This window comes from Thermobia domestica, chromosome 13, assembly GCF_964235325.1.
Source record: "Thermobia domestica chromosome 13, izTheDome1.hap1.1, whole genome shotgun sequence".
Classification (NCBI taxonomy): domain Eukaryota; kingdom Metazoa; phylum Arthropoda; class Insecta; order Zygentoma; family Lepismatidae; genus Thermobia; species Thermobia domestica.
The window spans coordinates 154,738,806-154,757,558 of NC_137466.1; the positions used below are offsets into that span (position 1 = coordinate 154,738,806).

The following is an 18,753-nucleotide window of genomic DNA, read 5'->3' on the forward strand; positions in this document are numbered from 1 at the left end:
TATTAAAGTACCAACTATTGAAAAGATAAAATATGTATTTTTGAATGTATTATGTATAAATTATGTATTACGTAATGATAAAGTACTATCCTGACTTTTCTTCCTTTGTATTTATTTAATTATACATGCAACCTAATCCTCTTATTTATTTGAAAGTAAAATTAATTGAAATATTCCAGTTTAACCTCCCACGTTATGACCTTCAAGCTAAAGGAGATAAATGACTAAGACAAGTGAATGACGATGCTAGAATTGGTGGAATGAAAATGTGGAAGTAAACGGGAGTCCTGAGAAAATATATGGATACGGTGTTGTCCACCACAAACTTACTTTGCAGGGGATCGAACCAAGGACCCTACGCACCACAGGTAAGCGCTCTACCACTGAGCCACTGTGCCTGCTCCAAATTATTTGAAAAGGTTTGAAATAAATAAATTAATTAATTAATTAATTAATTAATTAATTAATTACTAGAAAGCAATTTTGGTCCTCAGCTAACCTCTTCTTTCGTGACTTCCGTTTTAAGTGTTCCAGACAAAGCAACAATTTAAAATATTAAATTTAACAGAATAATTAAATAATGTAGAACAAAATTTAGTAAGCACAAGGAAACACAAAGAAAGTATGCTTACCTAATTTTGTGTCCTAACCCCCCTCCATCTCCATTCATTTGCGCCAAATGCTGTCTACTCTCTGTAATACTCATTGTCATCTCCCGTTCGGAAGGTTAGTCAGAAAGTCAATATCATACAAGGCAAGCCATCTATTAAAGTGAAAGTCTTAGTAATTTCTCCTACATAGATAGGAACAGCTAAATTATCTGGAAAGAAACAAATAGGACACACATTAGTAGCACATTTCTTAGCATTGTAAAAGCTATTACGAAAAAAATCGTTGACTATTCAATTTTATTATTATTATTATTATTATTATTATTATTATTATTATTATTATTATTATTATTATTATTATTATTATTATTATTATTTTAAGTAACCTCCTCAGTACTGGGCAAGTGCGCCACGCATAAATAGCGTTTTTCGTAACATTGTAAAAGTTCGTTCCTTGAAAACAATTTTGCGCAGTGATGATTTCAGAAGAATTTCTTCGGCGGAAGGAGGGATATGAAAGTACTCTACGTTCAGTACGATAGGCCACATTCTGATATTCACTGATTTCTGGGATAATTATCTACAAAAAAATAATTAATGACAGAAACAAACCTGTCACGTATTAATAGCAGCACGGAGATACGCATAATTATTTTGTTTCTGAAAAATATAAAACTGTCGTGATGTTATGGTTAAATGTAGAGATTTGCTTATAATATAAAAAGATACGTGCCACCATACTAAAATTTCTCGCTCCCATTACTTAAGTAAAATCATGACTACTGCCATACCGTTATATTTACTTACTATTAACAAAATCCTGCCTGAGTCGAAGTTGAGAAAATCGACAGAATATAACTAAACAACCAACCCTTCTATACTTTTTCCAGTAAAATGACTTATACAATATCATAAGGTTGTTAATGATATATTCTATATACACAATTAATAGAGCCATTTTGTTTTTGAGAAAATTGCAATGTTTTATTTTCACGTTCACTATAGACCCCACTATCCTCAATTTTTTTGTAGGAAGACAATTTGAGACTCTTTCCTGGAGAGTTTTATAATTTAAGATTAAAATTTGGTGTTGATACGTTGAACAGTGTACATATATTAGGACGAACGGATGAACAGACAGACAGATACCCAAACCTTTTTTTTTTTTGGCATGTAGAGACCTTGAAAGGTCCGTCGAAATCTTGATTATTTTCTTTTTCGCAATTACCATGTACGTTTTCGCTTCTAAGTTAGACACTTAGAAAAACTCTCCCTCAAAATTAAACTACCACTTTTTGGATTTTTCATAAGAGATGACTTATGCCATTTGTTAGAGTTATTAACGATATACTTGTTTGCCTAATATGCACAAAATCGTATGAGTTGTATTTGAGAAAACCGTCTGACAAAAAACACTCACCCCGAAGATTAAACTATTAATTGTGGATATTTTCGTAGAACGCATTTTATTCATCATTATAGAATTACTAATGAAATGTTTATTTATGAAATATGAATCAAATCGCCCGAATTATTTTTAGAGGAAATCGTCCGAAAAAATCACCACCAACAATACCCCTCGTAGATTTTGCTAGAAAAATTACTTATACCACATTATGGATTTGTCAATGCAATATTGGTATATGAAATATAAAGAAAATCGTAAGAGTTGTTTAATGGAAAATCACATTTAAAAAAATTTTTACCCTTCAGTAAACTTCCCTTGTTTTTGGGATAGGAAGAGAACTCGAAAATCTCTCTTCGAGAACCTTAGGGTTAAAATTTGGTGCGGATTTCATTTACGATATGATTTCTAGGCGAGAACACGTAAGATTGGGACGAAGGAACGGACATTCAAATCAGTTTTTCGATATATAGAGACCATGAAACGTGCAATTGAGGTTTAGAATTTGACATTTTTCAAATCGTCACTCTTCCTTCTTTCATGCTTCACACTAACTTTTGTCAGTCAGACCCGACTGAGTTTGGGGCGAATAATTGGAGTTTACACCTCTTACAACGTATAAATGCACTTCTCACACAAGTAATATTTTACTTCACAATAACTTATGTAAAACGGAATCCGTGAACTAATTGGGTTTGAAATGATCGTTAATAATAATAATAATAATAATAATAATGTTAAAGCAATCATGGAACTAAAATAACAATTACGTAAATAATAGAAATCGATGAAGAAAATTAATTGATATGACGGGACTCGAAACCGGGCTTGCCGCTTGGTAGTTTCGTCCAATACGACTACGCTAAAAGTCCTTCGTATAAAGGTGACTAGTTACGGAAGTGTTACGTTTGCTGAACATATTTTACTTTAAAAATATCTCGAAACCTAATTAATATTCCCCGTCATCTTGATACAATTTTAATAATTAAAAACTAACGTCTGGTATTTTTCTGTTCTTCCTGGGGTGTGAAACCAAGGTTAAAATCTTAGTCTCATCTTGAGGAACGTTTCCAGACATTTTCCTCGTTAAGAAAGGTGTATTTGAGTTGTTACTGAGTTCAAGAAGAAAATGATACGTAAATCAACTAATCATCGTCTCATCACACAAGTCTTACTTAGTATCTGGACTCGTCTTACAATAACAATTTTCAACTAGCTAACAGTTTTCGTGTATTACCAAGTAAGTGATCGTTGTAGGAAGTGGTTACCGCATCGGTTTTTTACCAGAGTGGCCCGGATTCAAATTCCAGCAGGTGTGAAATATTTAACGTTCTTGTATTTCAATTTCAATCCATACTCTGTGTGAAATGCGAGATCTTCTGTGGAAAGGAAAAGAAATGATAAATTTGACGGCGAATCAGAGTAGATCCATGAATTGAGACAAAGATTTACGACTTATTTTCTTCAATCGTTCCAGATTTGATATTTTCAGTTAATTTCAAAGATTTTTCTACGTATGTATGATCGTGAGACGTAAAACTCCAAAATTTTATTTCATTTTAACTCATGTATGATCAGTTTTTCCTTTTGTCTCACCTACAGAATATAGTGAAATAATACATCATACACACAAGTAATTATAATGTCATTGTTATATAGCACTTATTGACAACGCTCCAAACAGTAATCTCAAAATGGAGACATCTCTTTTTACCTCAAACCCACAACAAACTCCTATTTGGGGACGCGGCACAAGACCTAAACGGCACAAGACCACAAGACCTAAAATTTAGGTCTAGTGCTTATATTTTTAGGTCTTATGTCGTTTAGGTCTTGTGCCGGTTAGGTCTTCTCAATGTTACCAGCCTATTTCAGTGTTTTAGAAGCTTATCAACTGTTATCTGCTGTTGAAGTGTTAGGTGTAAGTTTGGATTGTATCTGTTCATGCGTTTCTGATAGCATCACAAGTACTGAACTCTCAACTTGATGGATTTCAAGTGCAGTCAGAGGGGAGATATTTTTGCTGCTGACTGTACAGAAGACAGCTCTTCACAAATTTAAGTACACGAGGATAAGTTGCTTACATGTCACATGTAAGTAATTTCTTTCGTTTCAAGGTCAATAAACGTCATTGTAGGAAAATGCTTTTCACGCGCAATTGTTGATGAAGGGGACACAGGAAGATGTTTGAGATCTTGTATCCTAAGGTTCAAGGAAGTTGAGAATGAAATATTTCGTGATTTCTTATTGAAGTCTACTATTTGAATTGTGTAAGTCTGGTAGTATTCTTTCGTATTCATGTTTTGAAGCTCTTTAAATGAATTGTAATTTTCCACGAATCTAGCACCACATATTATATTTATTATTAGAGGTTTAGACACAATAAAAATTGTTCAATATAGCCTAATTTTGCCGTGTACAGCATATTATAATCTAAATCCAAAAACTTAATATATCTACTTTCGTGCATACCATTTATATGGGGAAAAATATATTCAAATAAGGTTACAGAATTGTATATTTATCGAAAAAAAAATGGGCTACTTTGGCACAAGCATACCTACAATAATCGGTACATAATTGTGAAAAAAAAATATTTTATTCTAATAGATTGACTTCATTGTAGATGATTTCTACAAATAATTTGAGTCTAGAAATAGCTCTAAAACTAAAACTAACTATTCCATGGCCTATAGAACTCGGAGGTTCAATACCGCGTTTACAAAAGCTTTTCACTGGCTTCTATCCTTAGCCAATTGGATCCAGTTTTTACTTTGTATTCCTATTTCTGTGAGATCCATCTTAATATTCTCGTCCCATCTGCGCCTAGGTCTTCCTAATGGTCGTTTTCCGATTGGTCTTCCAGTCAAGACTTTGAAAGCGTTTCTACTTTCTTCCATTCTAGCTACATGACTTGCCCACCTAAGCGTCCTAGACTTGACGACCCTAACAATATTGAGTAAACCGTATAAATTATGTAGTTCCTCGTTATGAAGTTTCCGCCATTCCCCATTCCCGTTCCTCTTGGGTCCAAATATTCGTCTAAGGATCTTGTTCTCAAATAGTTTCAGTCTATGTTCTTCCCTCAGAGTAAGCGACCATGTTTCGCAACCATACAGAACAACAAGCATGATTATCGTTTTATATATTTTAAGCTTCAAATTCCTCGGCAGAATTCGCGACGACAAGAGATTTTGAACTGGATAGTAACACGAATTCTCTGCTTTTAGTCGTCATTTAATTTTTTCGTGAATATTCGCCTGTTAATATTGATCCTAGATATTTGAAAGTATCCACTTTATCAAAACTATTATTTGATATTTTAACGCATCCATAATTTACCGTATTACGATCCCGACAAACTTCCTTGTATTTAGTTTTCTCTGCATTTACTTCTAAACCCATGACCCTGCATGCGTTTAATGAGACCACTGTATTCTTTTCTATTGTTCTCCTATCGTCCATTATTAAATTTACATCATCAGCGTATGCCATGATCTGATGAACACCATTCAATTCTAGGCCCTGGTTGCTATCTTTGATTTTCCTTATAGTGTATTCCAGAAGAAAGTTGAATAATAATGGCGACAATGCACCTCCTTGTTTGAGGCTATCCTCGACACGAAAGCTCGTAAACAAACAAACAAACAAACAAACAAATCCCGAACTTTAGTTTGGGATTCATTTAAACATATCTTAATTAATCTAATAAATAAAAAAAATGGCTCTATAGCTCAAAAAATTACTTTTGTCCATATTTTTTTAGCGATTCGTACCACTGTGCGCCGTTTCTTCGTTTCGATTTGCTCCATTAGGCTATACAGCAACTTGTATCTCCTCCTAACTCTCTTGTCTTCTTATTACCTTTCCACTGGTTTCTTGCATGCACAGAACACCGAACATTTTTCCTCTCATCAAATCTGCAATCTCTTTTTCACGTCCATTCATCGTCCCGACATTAAGTGTTTCCATTCTAGTAATGCTCAATATTTGTTCTTATTTAGTGAATAATGGAACCCTTATGTTGTTGGCAATTCCGTTTGAAATTGGTAAGGGTGGGAGACCCGGGTTCGATTCCCGGCGGGAGCTCATGTGGTTCGGATTCCACGTTAATCAGTAGGTCCACGTCTCATATAACCTCGCTGCTGAAAGGGACGCTAAACTAACATCAACTCAAGTCAACTCAAATTGGTAAGGAAACAAATCATTTGTCAAAATGTATTTTACTGATTTTAGTGACGGCGATATTGACATTCCGGATTGTAGGAAGTTCACTGAAGTGAATGTATGTGACGGAGTGATTTCCACGATAAAACGGAGAAATGGTAATGACCCGTCGCGTCGGGAATAGCACATAGGAACGTTCTAACATAGGGTGACCAACTGTCCCGTAAAAACGGGATTGTCCCGTTTTTTCACTACCATTCCCAATGTCCCGAAAAAATTTCCCGGGACGCCAAAATGTCCCGTATTTACGTATATTGGGTACAAAAAAACTTTCCAATCTAAAATTCCTAATTTATATTATTATTTTCTAAGCTATGTGATTATATTGGAATATGTCTAATTACTGAGCAACGTCATTACGACGTTTGCGATATTGGATGTGGTGGCTGCACTATTTTTGCTCCTAGCCCTCCCCCCTCCAAGACTTCCACTCCGCAGACGACAGTGCAAGGAACTGGAAGTCTTATGAAACACAAACTGTTTTTACTCTCTGTTTCGGGCGGTGGAAGATTGAGGCGCCGTCCCTGCCTATCACTACACTATTAGCACAGTACAGTGTTTCCGTGATTTGCCTAAGATGTAACATACTGTCATTTACGAAAGGGGAACAAAAGTATTAGGGATGCGCACGAGACAAGATTTGAGGCTGTCTCGTCTCGAAAATGTGCTGTAAAAGTGATGTCTCGACTCGAAAAATGTATGTTTCTCTATTGGAAGAGCTGTGTCTCGACTCGAATTTTGTCAGGAAAATTCTGCCTCGACTCGTCTCGTGCGCATCCCTAAAAAGTATAGAACTATAAAAGTCAAAGTAAAAATAAAACTAGTTGTAAGTGAAATAATGTTTATAAAACTAAGAAAAAGCGAATAAAAGGAGTTGGAATCCGATGCTGAGAGTAGTTTGTTTATATTCTGCCGGTGACAGATTTTGTTCATTGACAGATATTGATAAATGTTTCATATGTATTTTAGTCATGTTTTCAAAATTTCATTTTTTATTAGTTGCTGATAGTTACTTGCTATTTAATTAACTCCACAATATTTTCAATAGGTTTTAAAACGGAAAAGTGTAAATTTGCCCTTTTTTGGTGGAGAGATACAGAGAGAAAGATAGAGAACGGAGAGGCAAAAATATATATTTAGGGGAGCAACCTATCCAAAAGTAGAAAGTTGTTCCGTTTTTCTAGTTGACGATTTGGTCACCCTATTCTAACATCATAGTCGTGATCCTACTTTCAGATCAGGAATGACCAACGTATAGGTGGGTAAGTCATGAGAAGCAGCCTGCAGTGCTATGTGTAATACCGGTACTGTCTATTTCGGTATTCTGTTATTGCTTTATAATTCTCTCCAGAGGCAACTGAACAGATAAGTAACTTACCAGTGATTTCTGAAATGAAAAGTAGCCCTCAAATCTAACAAGATTGGGTACTCCTGTTTTATACACTTGAGATAAACCAAGAAGAAAGGTTAGATATATTGTAAGAAGAGAATTTATGTTTTGTGAGGCATTAATGTTTGTAAAAGAGATTGCAATATTAAAATAAATTGTTAGAAGTGTTTCTTTTTTTTTTTTATCTCAAGAGTTCGTGTTAACTAATGACGAAACAAGAAGGGGTACCAGTGCCTCCCCCTGGTGGCTGCCTCTGCGCCTCAGATATGTTGTATTGTAACGAAGGTCAAGTAAAACAAAACTGTTCCTTTCGGTACAGTATACCAAAAGTAGCTACCACAGAAATATTTCTGCTCCTCCCTTTTCCTAACCAAAAATTAAGGTTGCGCTGGCACTGGTGATAAGCATAATACAGTACATCTTGGGCTACGTATGAGATAATCACCCATGATATTCTATCTACTCCCAGCCTGTCGAATTAAAGTCTAATTGAAACACGATTCAGAACACACGTAACACAGTAGGGTGTGAAATTATCACATTATGTGTGTGGAGAGAAGGGGGAACAGGAGTCCTTAAAAAAAACTTCGTACTTGAATGCTTTGACATAAAAAGATCAATTTTTGAATTTCTGTAAGGTTTCAATTATATGAAATTAGGGAACATGAGTATTTGAACCTTTGCTTCTATTTGGTTTACAGAGTAACCAAATCATAATTAACTGTGCTTATATTATAAGTCGTTTTCTTCCTTCCCATACAAGTAATAAATTCGTTATTTTTAAATGAATGAAATAAAGCACATATTAATTATGTATGAATTACTGCAAATAGTTTGCAAAATCCTGGCAATAGTTGCACTTCACTCACTTCAGTAACTCATTGGTGGGAGAATAAATTTTTTAATCCAAAACTCCTCCCCTCCTCAGGATTTCGTTCTGCATGACGTAAAGCAAAACCATTGAATCCAAAGTATGGACAAGCAACTACCACCATTTAGTTATGCTGTAGTAACATGCAATATGAATTAAAATATTTTTACTTCTAAACAAAGCCGTAACTTGTGGGGGGCAGGGGGAAACTGCTCCTCCACCCAGAAAAGCTCCTTGCCGTTCATAGGGGGCCCATTTTAAGACCAAATTTTCTTACTCGATATACGATACAAACATGACATTATAAATGAAACATCAAACAAGTTCACTACATTACATAAAGAAAACAGCAAACAAAAGGTAAATAAAACAAAAATGAGTCGTGGGCCCATTTTAGTAAAAAATGTGTATTATTAGGGGACCTAGAAATAATATTTGCTCATATGGTTTTGAGATTTGTCAATGTTGTCCTCTTAATTAATTTGCCACGTATGGAACGGGCCCAGGGGCGTAATTAACGGCCCCGCAGACCTGGTCGTGCGGGAGGGCCCACAGGTTTCGGGGGCTCATAAAGAATAGAAGAAAGATAGAAAGAAGGGGCCCAAGAATGAGAAAAAACTTTCTCTAGAGGCCCAAATACATGTATTAATGCTCCCCACCACCACCAGAAAATATCTAATTTACGGTGCTGCTTGTAAAACCATGGGTTGAACTTTTGTGACCAGCAAAAATTTCAGGGATGACTCGAGAGAATTTTCCCCCGGAGCTACGAAATTCCCTCCCGGGGAATTACTAGTAGGCCTATTTTCACAGTATTACTCTCAGCTCACCTAATGTTGAAAGTCGCCTGACGGAAATCTTCTGAAGCCAGCACTGTTTGTTACCATATATAGAATTTTTATGCAGTATCATCAACAAACTTTTGACTCTGATTGTACTAACTTGATGTATGTGTTAGGAAACTATGTATTTTTATCTTTTGTGTGGGAAAATTAATATATAATTTCCCATTCACCTTCACTTATTTAAACTGAGACTTTTGTTAAGTTCTAACTGAAATTAACTATCAGGAAAAAATCTTATTTTTCCTTTTATTTTCATTTCCTTCCTTCTTTTCTTTCTTTGTGTTTATCTCGATGGAATAAGTGCTAATATTCTGACGTCACAAGAAAGAAAGGAAGAAAATATATTCTTATACATTTCTTTTGGTTAATTATCACTATTTTACACTATTATTATCATATGCTTTGCCTGTTAAGTGATATTCTTCTCTCGAAACAGAAATCGCCATAAGTAACTTTTCATTCACACTGTACATTCATGAGTACAATTATGATGTAAATTGAAGATACTCTTCAATGAAGCTCATTTGTTGTTAAGCAGTTGGCGTACGCGCCTTTGGAGTGGGAGAACCCGGGTTCGATTCCCGGCGGGAGCTCATGTGGTTCGAATTCCACGTTAATCAGTAGATCCCATCTCATATAGCCTCGCTGCTGAAAGGGATATTCAACTCAACTCTTCGTTGCTTTATAATAGAAAAAAATGCTGCAAATTCTAAAGCGAAGTTAATTTAAAAAATGAAATAAAAATCTTGAATTTAAGGAACTACAAATATTTCGTTCAGACCCAACAAGACGGACGATGAAAAATGAATGACTATTCTGTATTTTTTTAAATGATAGATTAAGACTGTGGGAGGAAACGGTGACACTACGAGAACTCATGGACAGTACGTTGTCTATCACGATCGCATATGGTCCGGTATTCAGTTAGAAATTTCGCATAAGTGATGAGCGCTCCACCAGAACCATTGTAGAATTTCGAAGTTTAATTTTCTGCAATTAATGTAATTTGGACAATTAAATAGTAGTAAATTATTCTTAAAATACTTCACAAAAATAATGAATAATACATACGAAACTTGGTGTGTAACATTCTTACTGAGAAATGTGTTATTTGAAACAATTCTTGAACCGAATTGTCTTTATTTTGTTTCGCTTTTTACCGATTTTTTTCTTTATTTTTTATTGCCATTACTAACAGCTTTTCATTCCTGTCTGTGTACATCAGAAATTTTTATCCTTAATGTAAGTTATTTTATAAAAAAACTTTTCTGTACTTACTATATAAAAATACAAGAAAAAATAAAAACTTGCTTTTAGTTATCATTAAGTAATTTCGAAAAGATTGTGTTTACAATTTTTATCACTGCATGTTTGTCGTTAATATACCTTTTCTCTGACAGCTTGTCTCATTTGTCGATTTTCACATCTATTAAAAAAAAGTATCTCACAATCTATATTCGATTATCCACACAGCACATTTGATTGATTTTAGAAAACCAATATTAAACTTCTAAAGAAGGATATATATATATATATATATATATATATATATATATATATATATATATATATATATATATATATATATATATATATATATATATGTGTGTGTGTGTGTGTGTGTGTGTGTTCATCTTAGAAAAACAATGTTAAAATTTTAAAGAAGGAGGGATATACATGTTTGATTGATTTTAGAGAAACAGTGTTAAAATTCTAAAGGGGAGAGGGATACATATTTATTGGCGTTTGAAAAACAATGTTAACATACTAAAGAAGGAGACATATACGTGTTCGATTGATCTTAAAAAAAAAAACGTTAACATTCCCAAAAAAAGGAGAGATGTACATATTTGATTGATCTTAGAAAAACAATATTAAAATTCTAAAGAAGCAGAGATATACATGTTTGATCTTAGAAAAACAGTGTTAACATTCTACAGAAGGAGAGATATACATATTTGATTGATATTAGAAAACGGATATTAAACTACTAAAGAAGGATATATATATATATATATATATATATATATATATATATATATATATATATATATATATATATATATATATATATATATGTTTGATTGATCTTAGAAAAACAATGTTAAAATTCTAAACAAACAGAGAGACATATGTTTGATCTTAGATTTTTGATCTTAGGAAAACAAGGTTAAACTTCTAAAGAAGGAAAGATATACATATTTCATTCATCTCAGAAAAAAACAACTTAAACTTCTAAAGGATAGATATAGATCTTTAATTGACCTTAGAAAAACAATGTTAACATTCCGAAGAAGGAGAAATATACGTGTTCAATTGATCTTTAAAAAACAATGTTAACATTCATAATAAGGAAAGATATATATATTTGATTGATCTTTGAAAACCAATACGAAACTTCTACATGTGTGATTGAACTTAAAAAGACAATGTTAACATTGTAAAGGAGGAGAGAAATACATATTTGATTGATCTTAGAAAAACAATGTTAAAGTTCTAAAAAAGTAGAGAAATCATGTTTAATTGGTTTTAGAAAAAAGAATGTTAACATTCAAAAGATGAAGATATATACCTGTTTGATTGAATTTAAAAAAAATAATGTTAACATTGTAAAGGAGGAGAGATATACATATTTGATTGATCTTAGCAAAACAATATTAAAATTCAAAACAAGGAGAGATATGCATGTTTGATTGATCTTTGAGAAACAAATGTTAAATTTCTAAGGAGAGATACACATGTTTGGTTGACCTTAGAAAAGCAATGTTAAAATACTAAAGATAAAGAGATGTACAGTGGGCCACAGAAATTCTTGAGGTACAAAATCCGTGAGTTAGACAACCCAACTAACGCCTGATACAAGATTAATTACGCCTGGTAGACCAGCTAAAACAGCAGCATGAAGTTGCCCCACCTGTTAAAAGAACAAATTGAAAAGAGTGTTTTTGTGCAGGAGTGAGGCAAAACGCTGGCTGACGAAATGACAAAAAGGAGTCTCTTACTTGTACTCACAGTACACAGCACAGTACCAGAAACAATATACGGACAGCAGAGGTGCCAATGAGACTTAAATAATCTTATAATTAACTCAAATGAGGGATTATAGAAAGAAGTTAACTTACTTCAAATGATTATACATATATGCGTATCAATAATATATGGATAGACTATGCGGTATATGTACTAGTTTATTTTTTAAAGTAAACTCAAAGCCTTGCCCTGAGTTTTAAAACTATTAACAGTAGTTCTACCTGCAAATCAATTAAAGTATGGATTGATCTTTCAGGGGAAGAATCCAGCCCAAATGAAAATTTTGGGGGTCTAACAGGGACTGAGCTCTTAGGTTCCGTCGCCACTGAATGCTACGTAATGCTACTTCGAAACAAGAACTTGTCTGATTTCATTATTCGTGAAATGACTTTTGAAAATGCTAAATATTGTTATGCAGTAATTTATTTGTAAATACTAAAATTGCAAAATTCAATAACTCTTAAACGAGTTGGAGAGCTTATCTGTACTAAGCGTATTTCCCCTTAGGTTGCAAATATAACTGAGTTTTCGTGATTTGTTTAATATTTGTGCAGATTTACACATTGAGACACAAGGTGAAAAGAGGAGAATATAGTGTCAATAAACAACAATTTAAACATACAGGAAATTAACGGTTAATATCAAATATAGAATCATTAACGGAATTAACTCTATAACTCGTTTTCTCCATCCATTTTCTTCCTTTATTATCACGATTACCTCATCATTCAATTTCTCCACTGGAGATTATCTTTCATTTAGTAGCATCCAAATGGAGCTCAGCATTGTAAATAAAACACTTTAAAAAGTGTAAACAGCGGAGGCGAGAATCGAACACGGATTACCAGATTACAAAACTACAACGTTAACCACACATTTAAAGCGTTACTTCGCCTAAGAAAAGAGCATTTTCTGTTCGCTAAAAACAGTAGCTTCTTGATAGTAAGATTGATTGGCAAAACACAGGAATATGTAATTGGAAAGTCGGAGGGTATTATATCACTGTATTCACCAAATTATCAACATTACGGATTTTTTAAAAACAAGATACGAAACTCCTTTATTTTGAATCAAATACGGCGCGTGTATTATACTAGTAAAGAAACGAAAGACGAATCAATTGCTGCGTAGTAATCGTAGTTCAGTGGTCAAGGACCTCGGCCAGTGATCTGAAGGTAGTCGAATCGTATCCACGAACGACCATTACTTTTTTTACTTTAGAATTTTTGGTGGCGATTGATCGGCGATGACAGAGATTTTATTATCTTCCGATATTTGAATACTCGGATGTTTCAATACTTCAACTATCAATCTTCATGAATAATAATAGTAATAATAATAATAATCAACTAATAATAACAATTATTATCTCATAGAAGATGAAAAGTTAGAAGCTTATTATTCCTCAGGGCATAACATTCCAACCAGAAATGTAACATTTGTCAAGAATATTTCGGTTTTGCTTAGTGTTGCTCACGAGAAGAGGAATTACTCATCTCGTTTCTGAAACAAAACAAACAAAATTGAGAAGAGAGTTAACATTTCACATTCAAGACGGGACAAGGCTAACTCAAATTATCGTCTCGCTTTGAAGATGGAAATCTAGACGAGACGAAAAGTATCGTAAACATTTCTCGTTTTATCTCGATTCTCCAAATAGTGTATGTCCATTCTTTAAGTAACAATTGCTTTGCAGACTGAATCTTATACGCTATTTGGTTACTTTGTATTTAGGAGCTCATTGAATTTACTATGGTCTGTGTAGGTATTTTTGTAGCAAAGCTTTTATAATTACTTCTGCATATCCTAAAAGTTACTTTATCAAATACCTTACTAGTAGAAAATAGCATAGATGTCCTCAGGAAGTCCGGGTTTGATAAGACTTTAATTCCCATATTAAATCGTATAGTATAGAGTGGAAATTATCATTGTGTGTTCCCTTGAATAGCACTGGGGGAGATTAGACCCGGAAGTGATAAAAATTATCAAGAATGATTAATTTTGTGAGTCGATAATTTTTAATTGGAGCGGAAGAAAGTTTGATACTTTGAAAATCTTTTATGATAATTTTAATTAGAGCGGAAGAGGCTGTGATATGATTTATTTTCTCCCCCCTTTTGTAGCGGAAACTGAATATAAGATATGAATAAAGTCACGGAAAACAATATATGCTTTGAGTCACGTAACTTGTGTGTTCGATTAGAATATCAAAGGAAGTAATGATATGTGTATCATCTTGTTTTAATTGGAGCAGACTTCCCTCCTTTTGCGTGGGCAAAAGGGAAGTTTTGGATAATAAGCATAGAGATATTGATTTCGTTTGCATGAACGTGGGATGAAATATGTGGGCGAAGATAAATCCCTCCTCCTTTTGTGGATAAGAAGCAAAAACTGATTTATAAATGAAGTATATTGCCTTATATGATTTTTAATGTTGTGTTTTAAGTGCTAAGTTGTTTGTAGACGGTGTAATTTGATTGGAACGACTGGATTTATTATTGAAGGTAAGGAATTTTATTTATTTATTTATATGAATTGAATATTAAAAAAATATAAGATGAGATAAATGCCCTGTTATTAGAAATATAATGATAGTACTTTGATTGATGAGTTGCTTTTGAATTAACTCAATTATTGGCAATTATTAATTATTGGCAGCGAGGTTATATTGTTGTATATGCTTACAAGACTTTGCTTGTAATGATTATATTAACAATTTGAAAGACATAGGCTACTACCGGGAATGGAACCCGGCTTTGCTATGGCAAAGACGCGCACGTTAGCTAATGCCGGGAATGGAACCCGGCTTTGCTATGGCAAAGACGCGCACGTTAGCTAATGCCGGGAATGGAACCCGGCTTTGCTATGGCAAAGACACGCACGTTAGTTAACGCCGGGAATGGAACCCGGCTTTGCTACGGCATAGACGTGTATGCTAGCCGTTGCCGCGGGGAATGGAACTCGGCTTTTGTACGGCAAAGACGCGCACGTTAGCTAATGCCGGGAATGGAACCCGGCATTGCAACGGCAAAGACGCGTATGTTAGCTGTTGCGGGGAATGGAATTTGGCTTTTTAAGGAAAAAAAAATGCGTACGCTAGCCACAACGGATGTTTATTTTGGTGCTGGGGTTTGAAGCCAAGCGATTTAAACTTGAAAGTTAAAAGAGCTTTATTTGAAAAAAAAAACTATTTACATGTAATTTTAAAACAGAATTATAAAAATAATGAAGAGACTTTGCTTGGTTTTTAAAATGGCTGAAGTCTTGTTAAGTATTACTAGCGTTGAATGACAGGAAGGCGGGGCTAAAGATATTGCTATCTGGCAGGGGGTTTGAAAATTGTTCTGAAGGAGTTTTAAGCTGTTGAATGACAGGAGGCGGGGCTGAAAAGAGTGCTATCTTGGAGAGGTATTGAAAATTGACAGGAAGGCGGGGCTGAAAATAGTGCTATCTTACAGAGGGTGTTGAAGACATTGACAGAAGGGTTGACTTTAATGGGTGGAGTGTCGATTACGATAGATTGGTCATTGGTGGTTTTCCACCATTTTGTTTTTTCTTTTAGCAGAGTAAGAAGCAATGGCGAACATAAAGATTTTGAATGAATGAATAAATGGTGTACAAGTTTTAAATGATATTGCCTTATTTAAATATGTAGGGGAAAAAAAAGAGACTGTTTTAGCATACAAAGTATGGTACATTTGCGAAATGAGATGTGTGAGTTTAACGGGAGACGTATGATTAAAGTAACTGAATGATGATGGGCGGAAAAGGGGAAATATTGAGAGAACTATGTAACGATTTTATTGTGTTACGTCCGATGATTATGTCGGTGAGGTAAAAGGCACTATTTATTGGTTTTATGAAACTTGTAAAGAAAAAAGTATATAGAAAGTGGTAGGAACCACGAAAAAAAAAATGCACGCGCACGGTGTTTTTTCACTACAACGCTCACCTAGCGCGAGCTGGGATCGATCAAAGCAGGAACCCCCAAGCACCAAAGACGATTGCTTTAACATTTTAGCTTGCAGAGAATAATGAAATTTAAGTTAGTATATTGTTGTGTTGGTCCGAACTTATGAATAGTGGAATAAAACAAGAAATAGTTTACTTACCTAATGTTCATATGGCAGAACACACTTTACGTTATGGTAACTGATACTAATGTATAGTAGAAACTGTACATGTTTTGAATGAAAGAACACAGGAATTTACTTGATTTTATATGTATGCGGAATATACTTTTGTGAATGATTTTGTTTATGGAACCCTATTTGTTTTGCGTGATTGCTATTTTTGTTGAATAAGAGTTTGTACTGGTATGCGGAATTTTTGTGACGAAGTATATGCGACCCGCCTTTTGCTGTGGTGCGATGAAAAAATGCGGGCATTGCGTATATGGTTTTGACGGTACCGTATTATGGTGAAGCGTGCGTAAGAGATATTTGTAGAAATGGCCGCTTATAGTATGCAAAGTTGCAGATTTAAAACAAAGATGGCCGACATTGCCAAGTTTTATGTACAGTGAATATTAATGGCAATAAATGATTATGACATTGTGAAAAGTATATTATATTGCGTATAGGTACACCGTGAGTAGTAATGTCATTAAATATGCACAACAATAGATGTTGTGCTATATGCAGTATACTATATTGCATATAGGTACACCGTGAGTAGTAATGGTAATAAATGACCACAACAATAGATGCTGTGCTATATGCAGCATACAATATTGCAAATGGGTGAACAGTGTATAGCAAATTCAATGGATAACAGCGGGAAGGCATGATGTGTTGTATATATCGTATGGAAAATGCAAAATACATGTATAATGCGTGTTGGGTGACACTAGTATTAATTGATGATGTATATAGCGTACGGAAAATAGATGGATGCAATGGGTGATAATAGCATGAACGGATGGCGTATATAGCGTACGGAAATGCAAATTTAGCATTTAGTAAATATGATGGTTGAGAATTATATTAAGGGATGACGTATATAATCATATTTATGGATATGTAACTTAGTTGTATAGTGGGTGACAGTAACATGGTATGAAAGATACAGCATTAGCACAGCGGCGGTATGATAGCGAGTGCTATCGTGTACATAGTATACATTAGATTTTATGGATACGGAAAATAGACGCAAAGCGCGTACTAAATAGAATAGCTTTCACATTGTTTATGTTAGCGACTGCTATCGTGTACATAGTATACATTAGATGCTATGAATGCGGAAAGTAGACGTATAGCTGATAGTATACGCAGTAGGTGGCACACTATTAATGTTAGCGACTGCTATCGTGTACATAGTACACATTATTGCTAATGGATGATCAGTAAACGTATAACATAAGAAAAGAATAGCGTGAGGAATTTCCTTATATACATTATGTGTAATAAACATGGCGATCTTTTATAATACAGACATTGGCGTACACTGGGTGGCATGGATACCTTATAATTTAGTTTGATTTTGTTTATGTATAGCAAATAGGGGCGGTTACCACTTAGTATTGGCACAATTTGATTTTTATACCTCGTATATATATTGATATACATAATACATGGGAAATATACCGCATAATACGTAATATTAGCATAAAGGGTTTATATTAGAATATAATAAAGTATTGGAGATTTGTTACTATAATAAAGTATTAGTAGACCATTGTACATTTATACATTGCCCGGCTAGCTTTTAGTAATCGTGAAACTTTCCCGCCATTTTTATATTAGTACGTTTTAGGTGCTATATGTAATAAAGTATAGTAGATATGATCAATGCATACCGGATATCAGTTAGTACTAATATTAATGTGAACATTTTCACCTTTGCTACGGTATATGGAATAAAGCACAGCACAGAACCGTAGTGGTTGCCATATGGGCCGTATAATTTTACTATGTCAGTGAATAGATAGCAAAACAGTTTGTATTAGGTTTACAGCATACTTATATTACTATTTGAATGAACGTATACTAGCTACCACTTTATGTGATACCGACTCATATTGTAGACAGCAAGGAAATATTAACAGGTTTTTTATTTTATGTGTATAGGAAATATATACAATGGTTGGCTAGCACTTTGTATGAAGCTTACATGTTCATTTTATAATACATATATTAATATACCATTGCACGTATACACACTAACACTTTGTATGAGGCTTATTGGCTCATTATATGGTAAACATATTTTATTGCCTTTTTTATCCGATATATTATACACTGTAGTGGGTAACGATAACATTATAGTAAACAAATATTAACTTCTGTTTATGTATAGCAATTGGTTACTAATTAGTATTCATGTTCCGCCATTTTTATATTTATTTGTTTTATATGTTGTACGTATTAAAATAG

The 18,753-nt window shown here is 34.0% G+C and overlaps 1 protein-coding gene across 1 annotated transcript in view; it reads right to left on the minus strand.

The window, feature by feature from the left end:
• LOC145668652 (neprilysin-like) overlaps nucleotides 1-18,753 on the minus strand; it is a 150,885-nt gene that overhangs the window by 101,453 nt on the left and 30,679 nt on the right. The window contains exon 2 of the mRNA XM_081736710.1: nucleotides 633-820. Coding sequence (XP_081592836.1) covers nucleotides 633-712 — 80 coding nt within the window. The 5' untranslated portion in view covers nucleotides 713-820. The remainder of the gene's footprint in view (nucleotides 1-632; nucleotides 821-18,753) is intronic.